The sequence below is a fragment of the Hyla sarda genome, chromosome 3, assembly GCF_029499605.1.
Source record: "Hyla sarda isolate aHylSar1 chromosome 3, aHylSar1.hap1, whole genome shotgun sequence".
NCBI lineage: Eukaryota > Metazoa > Chordata > Amphibia > Anura > Hylidae > Hyla > Hyla sarda.
Window position 1 is genome coordinate 144,172,322 of NC_079191.1, and position 14,853 is coordinate 144,187,174.

A 14,853-nucleotide genomic window follows, 5' to 3' on the forward strand; every position below is an offset into this window, starting at 1 on the left:
AATGCGCCATCATGCGCCCCTCAGATATAATGCCCCCTGTGCTGTGCCCCTCACATATAATGCTCCTGTCATGTGCCCCAAACATATAATGCCCCCTGTGCTGTGCCCCTCACATATAATGCCCCCTGAGGGGACAGGACAGGGGGCAATATATGTGAGGGGCAAAGAACTGGGGCATTATATGTGAAGGACACAGCACAGGGGGCATTATATGTGTGGGGCATATGACAGGAGCATTATATGTGAGGGGCACAGCACGGGGGGCATTATATGTGAGGGGCACAGCACAGGGGGCATTATATGTGAGGGGAACAGCACAGGGGACATTATATGTGAGGGGCAAAGAACGGGGAATTATATGTGAAGGGCACAGCACAGGGGGCAATATATGTTAGGGGCACAGGGCATTATTATGTGGGGGGAACAGGACGGGTCATAATTATTATATGTATGGGCACAAGATGGGGCATTATTACTATATGTGAAGGCACAGAGTGTTTTGTATTTCAGAAGTATAGTGTATATTATGAGGAATTTCTGGGGTGGTACGTTTTTTTATAGGCCACAATACATTTGGGTATTTTATTCAGAGGCTGCACTGCACAGCAAGATATATTCAGAGAGTGCAGTGTGTGGTAGTATTAAATTTAGAGGGCACAGTGTGTGGTAGTATTATATTCAGAGAGTGCAGTGTGTGGTAGTATTATATTCAGAGAGTGCAGTGTGTGGTAGTATTATATTCAGAGAGTGCAGTGTTTGGTAGTATTAAATTTAGAGGGCACAGTGTGGTAGTATTATATTCAGAGAGTGCAGTGTGTGGTAGTATTATATTCAGAGAGTGCAGTGTGTGGTAGTATTATATTCAGAGAGTGCAGTGTTTGCTAGTATTAAATTTAGAGGGCACAGTGTGTGGTAGTGTTATATTCAGAGGGCACAGTGTGTGATAGTATTATATTTAGAGGGCGCAGTGTGTGGTAGTATTATATCCAGAGGGTACGGTGTGTGGGGGTATTATATTCAGAGGGTACAGTGTGTTGTTTATTCAGGGGGTACAGTGTGTCAGAATTATATTCAGAAGGTATGTGCCAGTATTATATTCGAAGAATACAGTGACTGGCAGGTTTATAATAATTATTGTTTTCATATAGAGAATCAGAATCCGCTGACATAGTGAGGAACCATCTGGGCATCAAGTTCTGCAGAGAGAAGATTTAGCTGGAACAAGTCCCGGCGGTATGTACCATCTGAATTAGATAAGGAAAGACTATAGAGAAGACGTCACCTGTAGTCACTGATATCATTGTGTATCCTCCTGTGTGTGTCCCATCAGAGCTGGAGTCACTTGTGAGTTCTGCAGTAATGATGGGTGAAACAACAACTCCCAGCATCCCCTTACCACTGCTTAGGTCATACTGGGAGCTGTAGTTTTAAATGGTGAAAACTTCTTTAGCACTTTCCCATTCTGTAGCAGTTGGTATATTTGATAATTATTCTGACATGTGAACACGGCCTAAGAGTCTTAAACAAGGTTAGGACTGTATGATACATTTAATAATATTGTAAGTTCCATAAGCAACATCTTATTTTCTGTCCGCCAACACAAAATACTCTAATAGTGCCCCTCCCGAGACTAGGCTCTGGATCCGCCCCTGCCCTGAATATTATACTACCATACACTGCCTCTGGATAATACTACCATACACTTAACAGCCTCAGGTGAGCCAAAAGGTCCCCAGGAGCCAACAAACAAAAATGGGACATCTCTAGATGGCGCTCATGTTGCCTGTTATCTTACTTATCCCCTGCTGTATTCTCCACAGGAAGTTGAGTAGTTCTTTCCAGTCTGTCCACAGTGCTCTCTGCTGACAACTCTGTCCATGTCATGAACTGTCCAGAGCAGGAGCAAATCCCCATAGCAAACGTCTCTTGTTATGGACAATTCCTGACATGGACAGAGGTGTCAGCACTGTGGTCAAGAAAAAAATATATATACATACAACTTCCTCTGTAGTATACAGCAGCTGATAAGTACTGGAAAGATTAAGATTTTTTAAAAGAAGTAAATTACAAATCTGTTTAACTTTTTGGCACCAGTTGATAAAAAAATAAAAAAATAAAGTTTCCCACCGGAAAAAACCCTTTAAGTCTCAGAGAATTAGTTTTTCTTATTCTACTGCTTCCTTGGTTCTCACTGATCATGGTTTCAGAAGGAAACCTTATTTTTACTAATGTAAACTAGAGACAACTTAAAGGGGTACTCCACTGCTCAGCGTTTGGAACAAACTGTTCCGAACGCTGGAGCCGGCAGTGGGAGTTTGTGACATCAATGCCCCGCCCCCTCATGATGTCCCGCCCCACCCCCTCAATGCAAGTTTATGGGAGGCGGCGTGACTGCTGTCACGCCCCCTCCCATAGACTTGCATTGAGGGGGCGGGGAGTGACTTCATGAGGGGGCGGGGCTATGATGTCACGAGCTGTTCCAAACGCTGAGCAGTGGAGTACCCCTTTAAGAGGTGTTTGAGAAAGTCTTTTGTGAACTAATTTCTAAACATGTAGGTTGACTTCACGTTTTATGTTTAGGGCCCATGGCTTTCTCTGATTTGCATTTACCTGGTTGCTGAACATCTTTGGATCAGTGTCTAATAGTCATGTGTGCCACATGTGACCTAATTTAGGTGACAAAATAATACCACAGATTTTTTATTTTTTTTTATACCACAGATTTATGAAAGCTGGACAATGACGCCTACAATGACAGCTTTTACATTAGACTTTATTGTCCTTATTGTTATCACATGACATTAAAACTTTATACTGTTCTAAGAATCATTACTCTTTGGACACCAAGCCACAGGAAGTGCATGAAACAGTACAATGTATAACAGAAAACTGACAGCTAAAGGTAGCAATCCAGACATAGAGGGTATGGTTTAATAAATACTATAGGAACGTAAGAAAGCCCCACACGAGAACCATATTGCCTTAAGCATCCTTCTGAGAAACCAATACAAAAAATATCGCTTTCACCGAGATAAAATAACTCTAAAAATAGGAATGGATATTAAAGTTTCCACTGGTGCAAAGCACTGGCCAGGCTTTCCATCACACATAGAAGCGCTTTCATCCTGAGATACTATTACGTGCTGTAAGTATACATAGCACATTTTATGGATCCTACATGTTTTCTGGAATAATATGGCTTCAGTGTTGTCAGGCAGAATTCAGACCATGTTTTCCTCGTGCTGTCATGAGCTCACGTAGGATTCTGTCCAGGCCGGTGAACTTTCATCATTCGTTGTGTAAGGTGCTTTTCTGCAAACTTTCTTTAGTCGGAATAGTCTGCAAGCAGCCACGCGGTATTTTTTGGACATGATGTTGTATAGAATGGGGTTGATGGCAGCACTCAGGTAGAAAAGCACAAAAGATACCAAGTTACAGTACTGGCTGATCAGTGCTATTTCCCAGGATCCTGCTTCAAAGGACTTAGAGAACAGGTAGCGTGCCACATGGAATGGTAACCAGCACAGGATGAAGGCAAACACCACCACGGCTGAAAAAGATCCAAACAAATGTGTTAAACAGGAGGTTGATTCATAGTCATTTACAATCTAACCCCCTAGTGTTTAATGTGTTAGTCTCTATTTGGTGAAGGAATGCCCCCTTTTATCTGCCCTTTCTAAAGGGGTGGGGACCTGAGGGGCCTTGCTTGCACATGCCTAGAGATGTATAAATTGTTTCAGAACCCAGTCTTAAAGGGGTACTCTGCCCCTAGACATCTTATCCCCTATCCAAAGGATAGGGGATAAGATGTCTGATCGCGGGGGTCCCACCGCTTGGGACCACTACGTTCTCTGGGGGGACCCCAGACGTTCCGTGCATGGAGCAAACTTCGCTCCGGGCAGGATGACTGCTGATGCTGGGGGGAGGCTTGTGATGTCATGGCCATGCCCCCTCAATGCAAGTCTATGGGAGGGGGCGTGATGGCCGTCATGCCCCCTGCCATAGACTTGCATTGGGGGCGTGGCCACGACGTCATGAGCGGGGCGCAGCCATGACATCACGAGTCTCCAACGCTGCACCCAACACTCTAAACGGACATCGGTACAGCAGGGAGATCGAGGGGTCCCCAGCGGCGGGACCCCCGTGATCAGACATCTTATCCCCTATCCTTTGGATAGGGGATAAGATGTCTAGGGGCAGAGTACCCTTTTAAGTAAAATAAGGCTGGTTTAAGATGCACCAGATGTGCAAAGAGGCAGAAGCCTCTTAATAAATGTGAAATATCTCATGCATGGTCCATGTGCCAACCTTAGAAATCCACACCAGTTATGAGCTGGACTAGATTTCTGGCATTACTTACGCCAAATGGTGGCATAAGTTATAATAATTGTGTAACTGATCTTGCTTGGCTATCTTTGTAAATGGAGTGGTGGCCAGTCATGTATGCTGCCACTCAATTCACTTAGGAGACAAGGGACCCCTGTTCTTAATGGGAGTATCGGTGGTTAGACCCCCACCAATCAGATAGGTGATAAGTTTTAACCTTTGAATAACCCCTTTAATACAAAATATTCAAAATAATTGTGCGACTAAAGTTGAATTCTAGCACATCAAGGTAAACTAGTGATACCAAAGTTCCTCATAGTAAACATGTATTACAATATACCTCCAATTCCCTTAATAATGATTTGGCCCTTCAATTTGATAAGCAGCAGCACAGACACCAATATACACAATGCATTCAGAAAGTTTTCGGACCCTTTTGTTAGGTTTTCCTTTCAAAGACCTTAACATATCTTCCCCATTAATCTACACTCCCTTCTCCATAGTGAGAATGTGAAAACAGAATTTTAGAAATTTGGCAAATGTATTAAAGATGAAAAACAAAAAAATGCATGGAGATAAGTATGCAGACCCTTTGCTATGGCACTTGAAATTTAGCCTGACATTTATTGATACCACAGAGTGACGCTTCATAGAGGAGGGCAGCACAGTACTCTTCCTAGGACTAGGCCCTCATGATCGCAGACATGATCATTCAGGTCCTAACAGGACTCACCCCTCTGCTACTACTGCACAATCTTCCCTTCATTGGTTCACAACTGAGGGGTTAAGGACCTTCCTGTGAGTCACATGACTTCCCAGGTCCTTCAACAGTGTTCACAGGAAGATGCGACAAGTAAGCTGGACGTATGAAGGATGTTTGTGTGTAAGTATATCTTCTGCTTCAGTCACCTCCAGAACTGCAGTCATGTCTTATCCCCCAGTCACCTCCAGTGCTGCACTATTTATTATGCTGTTACATCATGTCTTATCCCCCAGTCACCTCCAAAGCTGCACTCACTATTCTGCTGTTATGTCATGTCTTATCCCTCAGTCATCTCCAGAGCTGCACTCACTATTCTGCTCTTACATCATTTCTTATATGCCAGTCACATCCAGACTCCAAAAACTACAGAATTGCAATTTTTTCTTTCCCTTCTCCCCCCAAAATATTTTTTTTTGTTAAAAATACAATATATGTACCACCAATGTGAATCATTCTACAAAATAATTATTTATTTTTACTTAAAAGTTGAATAGTTCTGGGAATAAAGAGATGCCCAAATAAATATATATATATATATATATATATATATATATATATATCAGGGCCCAGGGGACTCGTTATACCATTGACCTTATATCTGACCAGTGAGGGGTTGGGGCAAGGGGTGGGCCAACAGGGCAGCAAAATTAGGTTTTGCCTAGGGTGGAAAAAATCCTTGTACCAGCCCTGAAAACTTCCAACAAGATAATGACCCTAAGCACACAGCCAAGACAACACAGGGGTGGTTTAGGGGCAGCTCTGTGAATATCCCTGAGCAGCCCAGCCACAGCACTGACTTGAGACCTCAAAATGGCTGTTCACCAACAGTCCACATCCAAACTGATGAAGCTTGAGAAAATCTGCAGAGAAAAATAAGAGAACATCCCCAATTTCCTAAATCCAGGTGTGCAAGCCTTGTGGCATTATATCCAGGGGCGGATACAGAGTCTAGTTACAGAGGGGCACTATCAGAGTATTGTGCGGTGGTCAACACACCCCCTCCCATAGTATTGCATTGAGGGGTATGGCTATGACGTCACAACCCCTGCAGCCCGCACCCAGAGTTCATAACAAAATGTTCTGAATGCTGGGGCAGTGGAGTACCCCTTTAAGTACACAGCATAGTTCCCCCACACTGGGTAGGCGGCATAGTTCCCCCACATTAGGTTGTCAGCATAGTTTCCCCCCCTCCACATCAGGTTGTCAGCATAGTTCCCATGGATTGCAAGATGAAAAACAACATGCGTTTACTTCAGTGAGATCATGTCAAACAAATCTTATTGATTTTTTTTGATTGGGTGACCAAAATAATAGAAGGCGGAGGGGCAGTAGTCCCACATAGAAGACCTATCAATAAACTACACTCATTGAGCTTGAACTCCCATATTGTTGAGTGGATTAGGCAGTGGCTGAGTGACAGACAACAGAGGGTTTTAGTCAATGGAGAATATTCAGAGCAAGGTCTTGTCACCAGTGGGGTACCTCAGGGATCTGTACTGGGACCAATACTGTTTAATATCTTCATTAGTGATATTACAGAAGGTCTCGATGGTAAGGTATGTCTTTTTGCTGATGACACAAAGATATGTAACAGGGTTGATGTTCCTGGAGGGATACACCAAATGGAAAATAATTTAGGAAAACTAGAAGAATGGTCAGAACTCTGGCAACTGAAATTTAATGGGGACAAGTGCAAGATAATGCACCTGGGGCGTAAAAACCCTCAGGCAGAATATAGAATATTTGACACAGTCCTGACCTCAGTATCTGAGGAAAGGGATTTAAGAGTAATTATTTCAGAAGACTTAAAGGTAGGAAGACAATGTAATAGAGCAGTGGGAAACGCTAGCAGAATGCTTGGATGTATAGGGAGAGGTATAAGCAGTAGAAAGAGAGAAGTGCTCATGCCGCTGTACAGAACACTGGTGAGACCTCACTTGAAGTATTGTGCGCAGTACTGGAGACCGTGTCTCCAAAAGGATATAGATACTCTAGAGAGAGTTCAGAGAAGATACTAAACTAGTATATAGATTGCAGGATAAAACTTGCCAGGAAAGGTTAAAGGACCTTAACATGTATAGCTTTGAAGAAAGAAGAGACAGAGGGACTATGATAGAAACTTTTAAACACATAAAGGGAATCAACACGGTAAAGGAGGAGAGCATATTTAAAAGAAGAAAAACTACCACAAGAGGACATAGTTTTAAATTAGAGGGGCAAAGGTTTCTGCAGTAATATCAGGAAGTATTACTTTACTGAGAGAGTAGTGGATGCATGGAATAGCCTTCCTTCAGAAGTGACCACTGCAAATACAGTGAAGGAGTTTAAACATGCATGGGATAAGCATAAGACTATCCTTCATATAAGATAGGGCCAGGGACTATTAATCGGATTCAGATTATTGAGCAGACTAGATGGGCCAAATGGTTCTTATCTTCCGACACATTCTATGTTTCTATGTTTCCCCCACATTAGGTTGTCAGACTAGGTCCCCCGACATTAGGTTGTCAGACTAGTTCCCCCACAATAGGTTGTCAGCCTAGTTCCCCCACATTAGGTTGTCAGCCTAGTTCCCCCACATTAGGTTGTCAGTATAGTTCCCCCCACATTAGGTTGTCAGTATTGTTCCCCCCACATTAGGTAGGCAGTATAGTTCCCCACACATTAGGTTGTCAGTATAGTTCCCCCACATTAGGTTGGCAGTGTAGTTCCCCCACATTAGGTTGGCAGTATAGTTCCCCCACATTTGGTAGGCAGTGGCCTCCACAGACATACAGCCTTTAGCCATATACAGTGTATGGCTGGAGGCTATATGTCTGTGTACTGCGTTACTTCAGCGCTTTGACCACTGCTCCTCCGGTCAGGGGTCATGATCTACTGCTATGGCCTATAGGCCATAGCAGTAGGTCCCAGGACCGGAGGAACGGTGGACGGAGCACCGAAGATGACATGCCGCTGGTAACTTACCATGCGCGTGTCCTCCTCCTCGCTGCTCCACTCCTCCTATGGGTGCATGCACGGGACGTCAGTGACATCCCTGCGTGCGCTACCTGTCGGCGGCCCCTGCATTTTTAAAGTTAACGTGGGGCTGCAGAAAGGTAAACGGGACACAGGGACAAAGGTGCTTTAACTAAGGACTTAGCAAAGGGTCTGAATACTTATGTCAATGCAATATTTCAGTTCTTAACAAAGATTTTCAACATTCTGTTTACAATTTGTCATTATAGGATATTAAAGGAGTAGTCCAGTTGTGACTCAGTGGTTAACAACTTATCCCCTATCCTAAGGATAGGGGATAAGTTGCAGATGGCGGGGGTCTGACCGCTGGGGCCCCCCGCGATCTCCTGTATGGAGCCTCGACAGCCCACAGGAAGGGGGCGTGTCGACCTCCGCATGAAGCGGCGGCCGACACGCCCCCTCAATACAACTCTATGGCAGAGCCGAAGCGCTGCCTTCGGCAATCTCCGGCTCTGCCATTGAGATGTATTGAGGGGGCGTGTCGGCCGCCGCTTCGTGCGGGGGTCGACACCCGCTATCTGGCCGGAGAGTTGGGGCCCCGTACAGAGAGATCGCAGGGGGACCCAGCGGTCGGACCCCCTGCGATCTCAAACTTATCCCCTATCCTTAGGATAGGGGATAAGTTTTTCACCACTGGACTACCCCTTTAAGTACAGAATGTTGGGGGGGACTTGCATTCTTTTTATGTTTGCCATATAACAAAATGTGAAAAAAGGGTCTGAAAACTTTCCGAAAGCAATGTACATTTCTCTTTGTAGGTGACATGTATTGAATCAAATAAGTAACAGGTACTGTTGGCAGGTACTAATATACAGCACTCCCAGACCATTACTAGACAGATAAGGCGGGAGGAATGTTCCATTGCGGTACAATATGCTATTTTTCAGCCATCTTTTTATCAGGACTTTTGAACCCCAGTGTTCTTGTTTTTGTATATGCAAAGAGCCTATGAGGAATCTCAGGGGATTTTCTCTAGGAAATACTAAAACTGCCTTTCCAAATTTGCAATATTCTGTGTGATCCACGACCAAAATCTGTGGTTATTCTAACATTACATTTCTGTTATGAAAGATATTATCAGAAATGGAAACAATTATATTCATCATGGTGGCTCGGTGGTTAGCTTTGTTGCTTGGCATCACTGGGGTCCTGGGTTTTTATAGGGCATTCCAGTAAAAAACTTTTTTTTTTTTGTATATCAACTGGCTCAAGAAACATAAACAGATTTGTAAATGACTTCTATTCAAAAAACCTAATCCTTCCAGTACTTGAGTTGTTCTTTTCTGTCTGACCACAGTGCTCTCTGCTGACACCTCTGCTTGTCTCAGGAACTGTCGAGAGTAGGAGAAAATCCCCATAGCAAACCTCTCCTGCTCTGGACAGTTCCTGAGACAGACAGAGGTGTCAGCAGAGAGCACTGTTGTCAGACAGAAAAGAATAACTCGTCTTCATCATCTGATAAGTACTGGAAGGATAAAGATTTTTTTAATAGAAGTAATTTTCAAATCTGTTTAGCTTTCCGGAGCCAGTTGATATGAAGAAAAAAAATATATATTTTTTTTTTACTGGAATACCCCTTTAACAATATCTGCATGAAGTTCCACACATAATTGGTTGACAAAAAGCTATGTGATCATCCCTCTAAGGAATCTATACATACCACTACATAGCATTTTTAGAAATAACCTCAGGTCCTAAAAGAATATTATTGTTATATTGTCTTACAGTTTCTATACCACATAGGTAATATTGAGCCACTACTTCTAATGGACCCAGAGCCACATATAAATCTGCATGCAGAACAACCTGCCTTCTTCCCTCTCTGTTGCACTGCTTGTGCTTGTGCCAGTCTTCACTGTAGCTCTGGCATTGTGTGAAGACTTGTATTACTAAAACTGTAAAATATTAGTATTTTCAAACTGTGCAAAAGAAATAAACAGAATTTAAATCTTGTGACAATAAATGTTTTTCTTTGATCAGCAAACAATGAGCGAACTTACAGTAAATTCGATTCGTCACAAACTTCTCGGCTCGGCAGTTGATGACTTTTCCTGCATAAATTAGTTCAGCTTTCAGGTGCTCCGGTGGGCTGGAAAAGGTGGATACAGTCCTAGGAGACTCTTTCCTAGGAATGTATCCACCTTTTCCAGCCCACCGGAGCACTTGAAGGCTGAACTAATTTACGCAGGAAAAGTCATCAACTGCCGAGCCGAGAAGTTTGTGACGAATCGAATTTACTGTAAGTTCACTCATCTCTAAATACTTCATCTGGAGCTGCCCACAATGGAGTTGGAGTATGTAATGCAGTGTTTCCCTACCGGGGTGCCTCCAGCTGTTGCAAAACTACGACTCCCAGCATGCCCGGACAGCCGTTGGCACCCTGGTTGGGAAACACTAATGTAATGAGTAACTGCGCTTTTACAGTCTACCAAAGTGCATCAGGGTCATGTAATGCTTTCCTGGGCTTGCTCTGTTTATAGGATATATGAAGTGGATATTTTTATTAACATCATTTTTGATATTGGCTTTTTGCCATCTCTGTAAACACATAAAATAAACACAAATAGACATTATGTTTTATAATGCCTATGTAAATCTAAATATATATGTGCCCAGTAAGCTTTAGTGTAGTAATAACCAATGTCCTAAGGAAAGATTATTGTCTTTCAGGAGCCACAGAGTGATAATAGGATGAAAGCTTTGCTGAATGATGCGGAGCCCAGGTACCCTTTACCATGGAAACCACATTTAAATATTATTAGAAAGGCGAACCGTTTGTTTTATTAACCGTATCACTTTAGCGGTGTGGTCTTATTGCCATTCTGAGAACACATTGAATCCGATGGATACTCTATGCACAGTTCACACACAACATTTAGCTGGGATTTTACGGTGCTAAAAATAGTCTGAATACTGGAAGATCTACATATCCAGTGTTTTGGCTTGGTGCATAAAGTGGGGTATTTAAGGGTCAGTGGTGTTTCCTAAATATAGTACACTAGATAGTTTTTTTTGGGGGGGTGGGGGTGTTAGACATTTTTACTATACGATTTTCAACATAACTTTAAACATAAAAATGCTTAGAAAAACACTGGAAAAGCATGCAAGGACCCGATGCTAAAAACTAAAAATACACAAAAAGCTATATATATATATATAGTAAATTCGAGTAGCCGTATTAGTCCAGTGATGCAGATTCAAATCAAAAAATGTTGCAGTATCTTGTAATACCTTTTTAATTGGACTAACAGAATTTTGTAGAGACAAGCTTTCGGGATTCCTCCCTTTATCAAGTCCAAAGCAAGTGCTTTGGACTTGATAAAGGGAGGAATCCCAAAAGCTTGTCTCTACAAAATTCTGAAAGTCCAATAAACAGGGTATTACAAGATACTGCAACATTTCTTTGATTTGTATATATAGATATATATATATTTTTTTATTTTTTTATAGTGGAGGAGCAGGGTCCATAGCAGTACAGAGTGTATGTATATATATATATATATATATATATGTATAGGGTATTTATATTCATAAAAGACAAATATACATATCAGAAATGGCTTTCCTACCTAACATTTTGACAGTCTGTTTGTTATTCTTGTCCCTGTGAGAGATACTTGGTCCTATAGAGTCCATCTTCCTTCTCCACAGTTTCCTTCCAATAAGGCTGTACAGGACAGTGAGGCAGAAGACCGGCAAGAAGAAGAAGACACTTGATGTCCACACCATGATGGTGAGGAGTCCAGACTTGACTGCATACTCTGTAGCTTTACATTCATTTGTTTCTAGGGGATTGGTCCCATTTTCGTGTTCAACACCAACCAAGACAAAGATAGGTCCAGCGCTAACAAAGGATAGAGTCCAAAGAACAAAGATGACCAGTTTCACCCTGCCCTTGGTGATGACCACCTTAGCTTTCAAAGGAAAACAGATTGCAAAATACCTCTCCACACTCAGAGCTGTGATGTTCAGAATAGTGGAGTAAGTGCAACTTTCACTGATGAACTGAAACAACTTGCAGAGGAGACTTCCAAAATTCCAGGGTCTATATTGCCAAAGCTTGTACAAGTCAAGTGGCATGCAGAGAAAGATGAGAAGGTCTGAGAATGCCATGCTGGAGAGATAGAGGTTGGTTGTAGTCCTCATATCCTTGTACTTAGACACCACTAGCATAGTCATGATATTACCAAATATACCAATAATAAACAGGAGAACACAGACCACAGTTATTCCTGTAAGGACTGGGAGAGGGAAAAGATAGATGGGGTCTTCTGGCCAGGTAGAATTATAGTAGTAACCCTTGGTTATGTTGTCTGAATAAATTTTACTGGACATGATTCTCACCTGGCCATAAATAAAGTCCTGCGAAGTTCTCACCATGAAGCTTCAGAACAAGCATATGGCATTTCTTCATTTCCACTGGAGAATTGTGCTGACTTTTAGAGAACTTCAGGTATGGAGGTAACAATGGACCACATCAATGTGCAGGTGCAGTCTTGAAGAAGCAGGTGTACAGCCCATTTCCTTCAACAGGTAGATCTTACATGCCCCAAATCTGCAGGTACTGAGGACTGCTCTGAAGGTTTCAGTAGAGGATACACTAAAGTCTGCACCCCAGTTCATAGTAGATATCCTAAACAACATGAAAACTGAAGGAAACCAGTGTTTTCCAAATAATGTCCAAATGTCTTTCCAATGTCTTTTCCAAATAACACAAATCCTTGGACACTTTTATAGGGTTTGGTCCTGTGAAAGCTCCTTATAAACATTGGAGAAACTTGAACAGCAATGGAGGAAAAGTTCTCTGTGGTGAGGTCTTATTTCTTCTTTGCTGGGTGCTGAGGAGTAGATTGTATCCCAGCAGCTAGACTTGTATGAAGAAGCTGGAGAACAGACCTCAGAGAGCATCCTCAGCACGCCCCTTCTCCCTCCCATGTACTAGTATTCTGTATGCCTGAGCTCTACCAACTCCCAGCCTATGCAGAAGAAGCCTGTTCAGAAAAGACACATGTGACAGATCTACTGTATGTTAATGTGCATCAGCTGGTGTTTGTATTGTATTCCAGATAAATGTATTCATGAATATAATATACACACACAATTACTTTACATGTTTGCTGATAAAACAAGTATTGTAGTGAGTGTCAGAACCACAAATGTATTCTTAATATAAAGTATGAAGGCAGGAAACAATATATATTAATATATATATATGTATATATATATATATATATATATATATATATATATATATATAATACTAGCTGAGTACCTGGCGCTGCCTTATGCTTTTGGGGAAGGAAAAGCAACAAAGGAGGAAGCTTTTGTCCTCATATCCCATCTCTAAATCCTGACCCCATATCCCCTCCTCATATCCTGACCCCAAATCCCCTCCTCATATTCCGACCTCATATCCTGACTTCATGTATTGTTCTCATATCTCGACCCCCTATCCCGTCTTCATATCCTGTCCTCATATCCCGACCCCATGTCCCATCACTATGTCCCATCCCCATATCCCATCCCTATGTACCATCCCCATATCCCATCCCCATATCCCATCCCCATATCCCGTCCCCATATCCCTTCCCCATAGCTAATCCTTATTTCTAATCTTCATATCCCAGGCGGGGCTGTGTTGTGGTAAAGATATTGTAAGCTGAAAATAAAAGGGGTGTACCTTAAAAGGTGGGAATGTCTTTGTGAGATGGCACATGGCATGCAGGGAGGGTGTGGCTTGCCAGCTGGACTGATGCATTCACCAGGAGAAGCAGAGCGGAGCTTGTGGAGTAAGGCACCAGAAGTCCTATATACTTGCATGGGACTTAAACAAAAACCCCATCCTTCACATATGGGGGCAGGTTAGGGGTTAATTTAACTATTAAATATTTTTATTTGACATATAAGTAACATATGACCAAGTATTATCGAAATATCTCCAGCCGTTTGGAAGTTATGCAGTAACATACATTTCCCAAAGACTTGTAAGGGACTTTAAACAAAAACCCCAACCCTGGCAAATGGGGGTGAGTAAGGGTTAAATTACATTTCCTATATTTGTTGTTTACATATAAGTAACATGTGTGCCAAGTTTCATGCTAATATCTTTATCGGTTTGGAAGTGATGCTGGAACATACACACACACACACACATACATACATACATATACACACACACACATGTTGAGTTTTCTATACACTGCTCAAAAAAATAAAGGGAACACTGAGATAACACATCCTAGATCTGAATGAATGAACTAATCGTATGAAATACTTTCATCTTTACATAGTTGAATGTGCTGACAACAAAATCACACAGAAATTATCAATGGAAATCAAATTTATCAACCCATGGAGGTCTGGATATGGAGTCACACTCAAAATCAAAATGGAGAACCACACTACAGGCCGATCCAACTTTGATGTAATGTACTTAAAACAAGTCAAAATTAGGCTCAGTAGTGTGTGTGGCCTCCACGTGCCTGTATGACCTCCCTACAACACCTTGGAATGCTCCTGATGAGGTGGCGGATGGTCTCCTGAGGGATATCCTCCCAGACCTGGACTAAAGCATCCGCCAACTCCTGGAAAGTCTGTGGTGCAATGTGGCATTGGTGGATGGAGCGAGACATGATGTACCAGATGTGCTCAATCGGATTCAGGTCTGGGGAACGGGCGGGCCAGTCCATAGCATCAATACCTTCCTCTTGCAGGAACTGCTGACACACTCCAGCCACATGAGGTCT

General features: G+C 42.4%; 1 protein-coding gene across 1 annotated transcript; it reads right to left on the reverse strand.

The window, feature by feature from the left end:
* Nucleotides 1–2,761: 2,761 nt before the first annotated feature.
* On the reverse strand, nt 2,762–13,071 carry GHSR (growth hormone secretagogue receptor). Its single transcript, XM_056563200.1, has 2 exons — nt 11,677–13,071; nt 2,762–3,550 (listed from the first exon to the last, which is right to left on the reverse strand). Exons 1-2 carry the CDS (start codon nt 12,485–12,487, stop codon nt 3,246–3,248), a joined length of 1,116 nt encoding a protein of 371 aa, XP_056419175.1. The 5' UTR covers nt 12,488–13,071; the 3' UTR covers nt 2,762–3,245.
* Between the last annotated feature and the right edge of the window lie 1,782 nt (nt 13,072–14,853).

Coding starts and splice junctions, on each gene's coding strand:
- GHSR (XM_056563200.1), bottom strand. CDS start 12,487: ATGGTGAGAACTTCGCAGGACTTTATTTATGGCCAGGTGAGAATCATG. Junction 3,551..11,676: donor ACAGACTGTCAAAATGTTAG/GTAGGAAAGCCA, acceptor GATCTTTTTCAG/CCGTGGTGGTGTTTGCCTTC.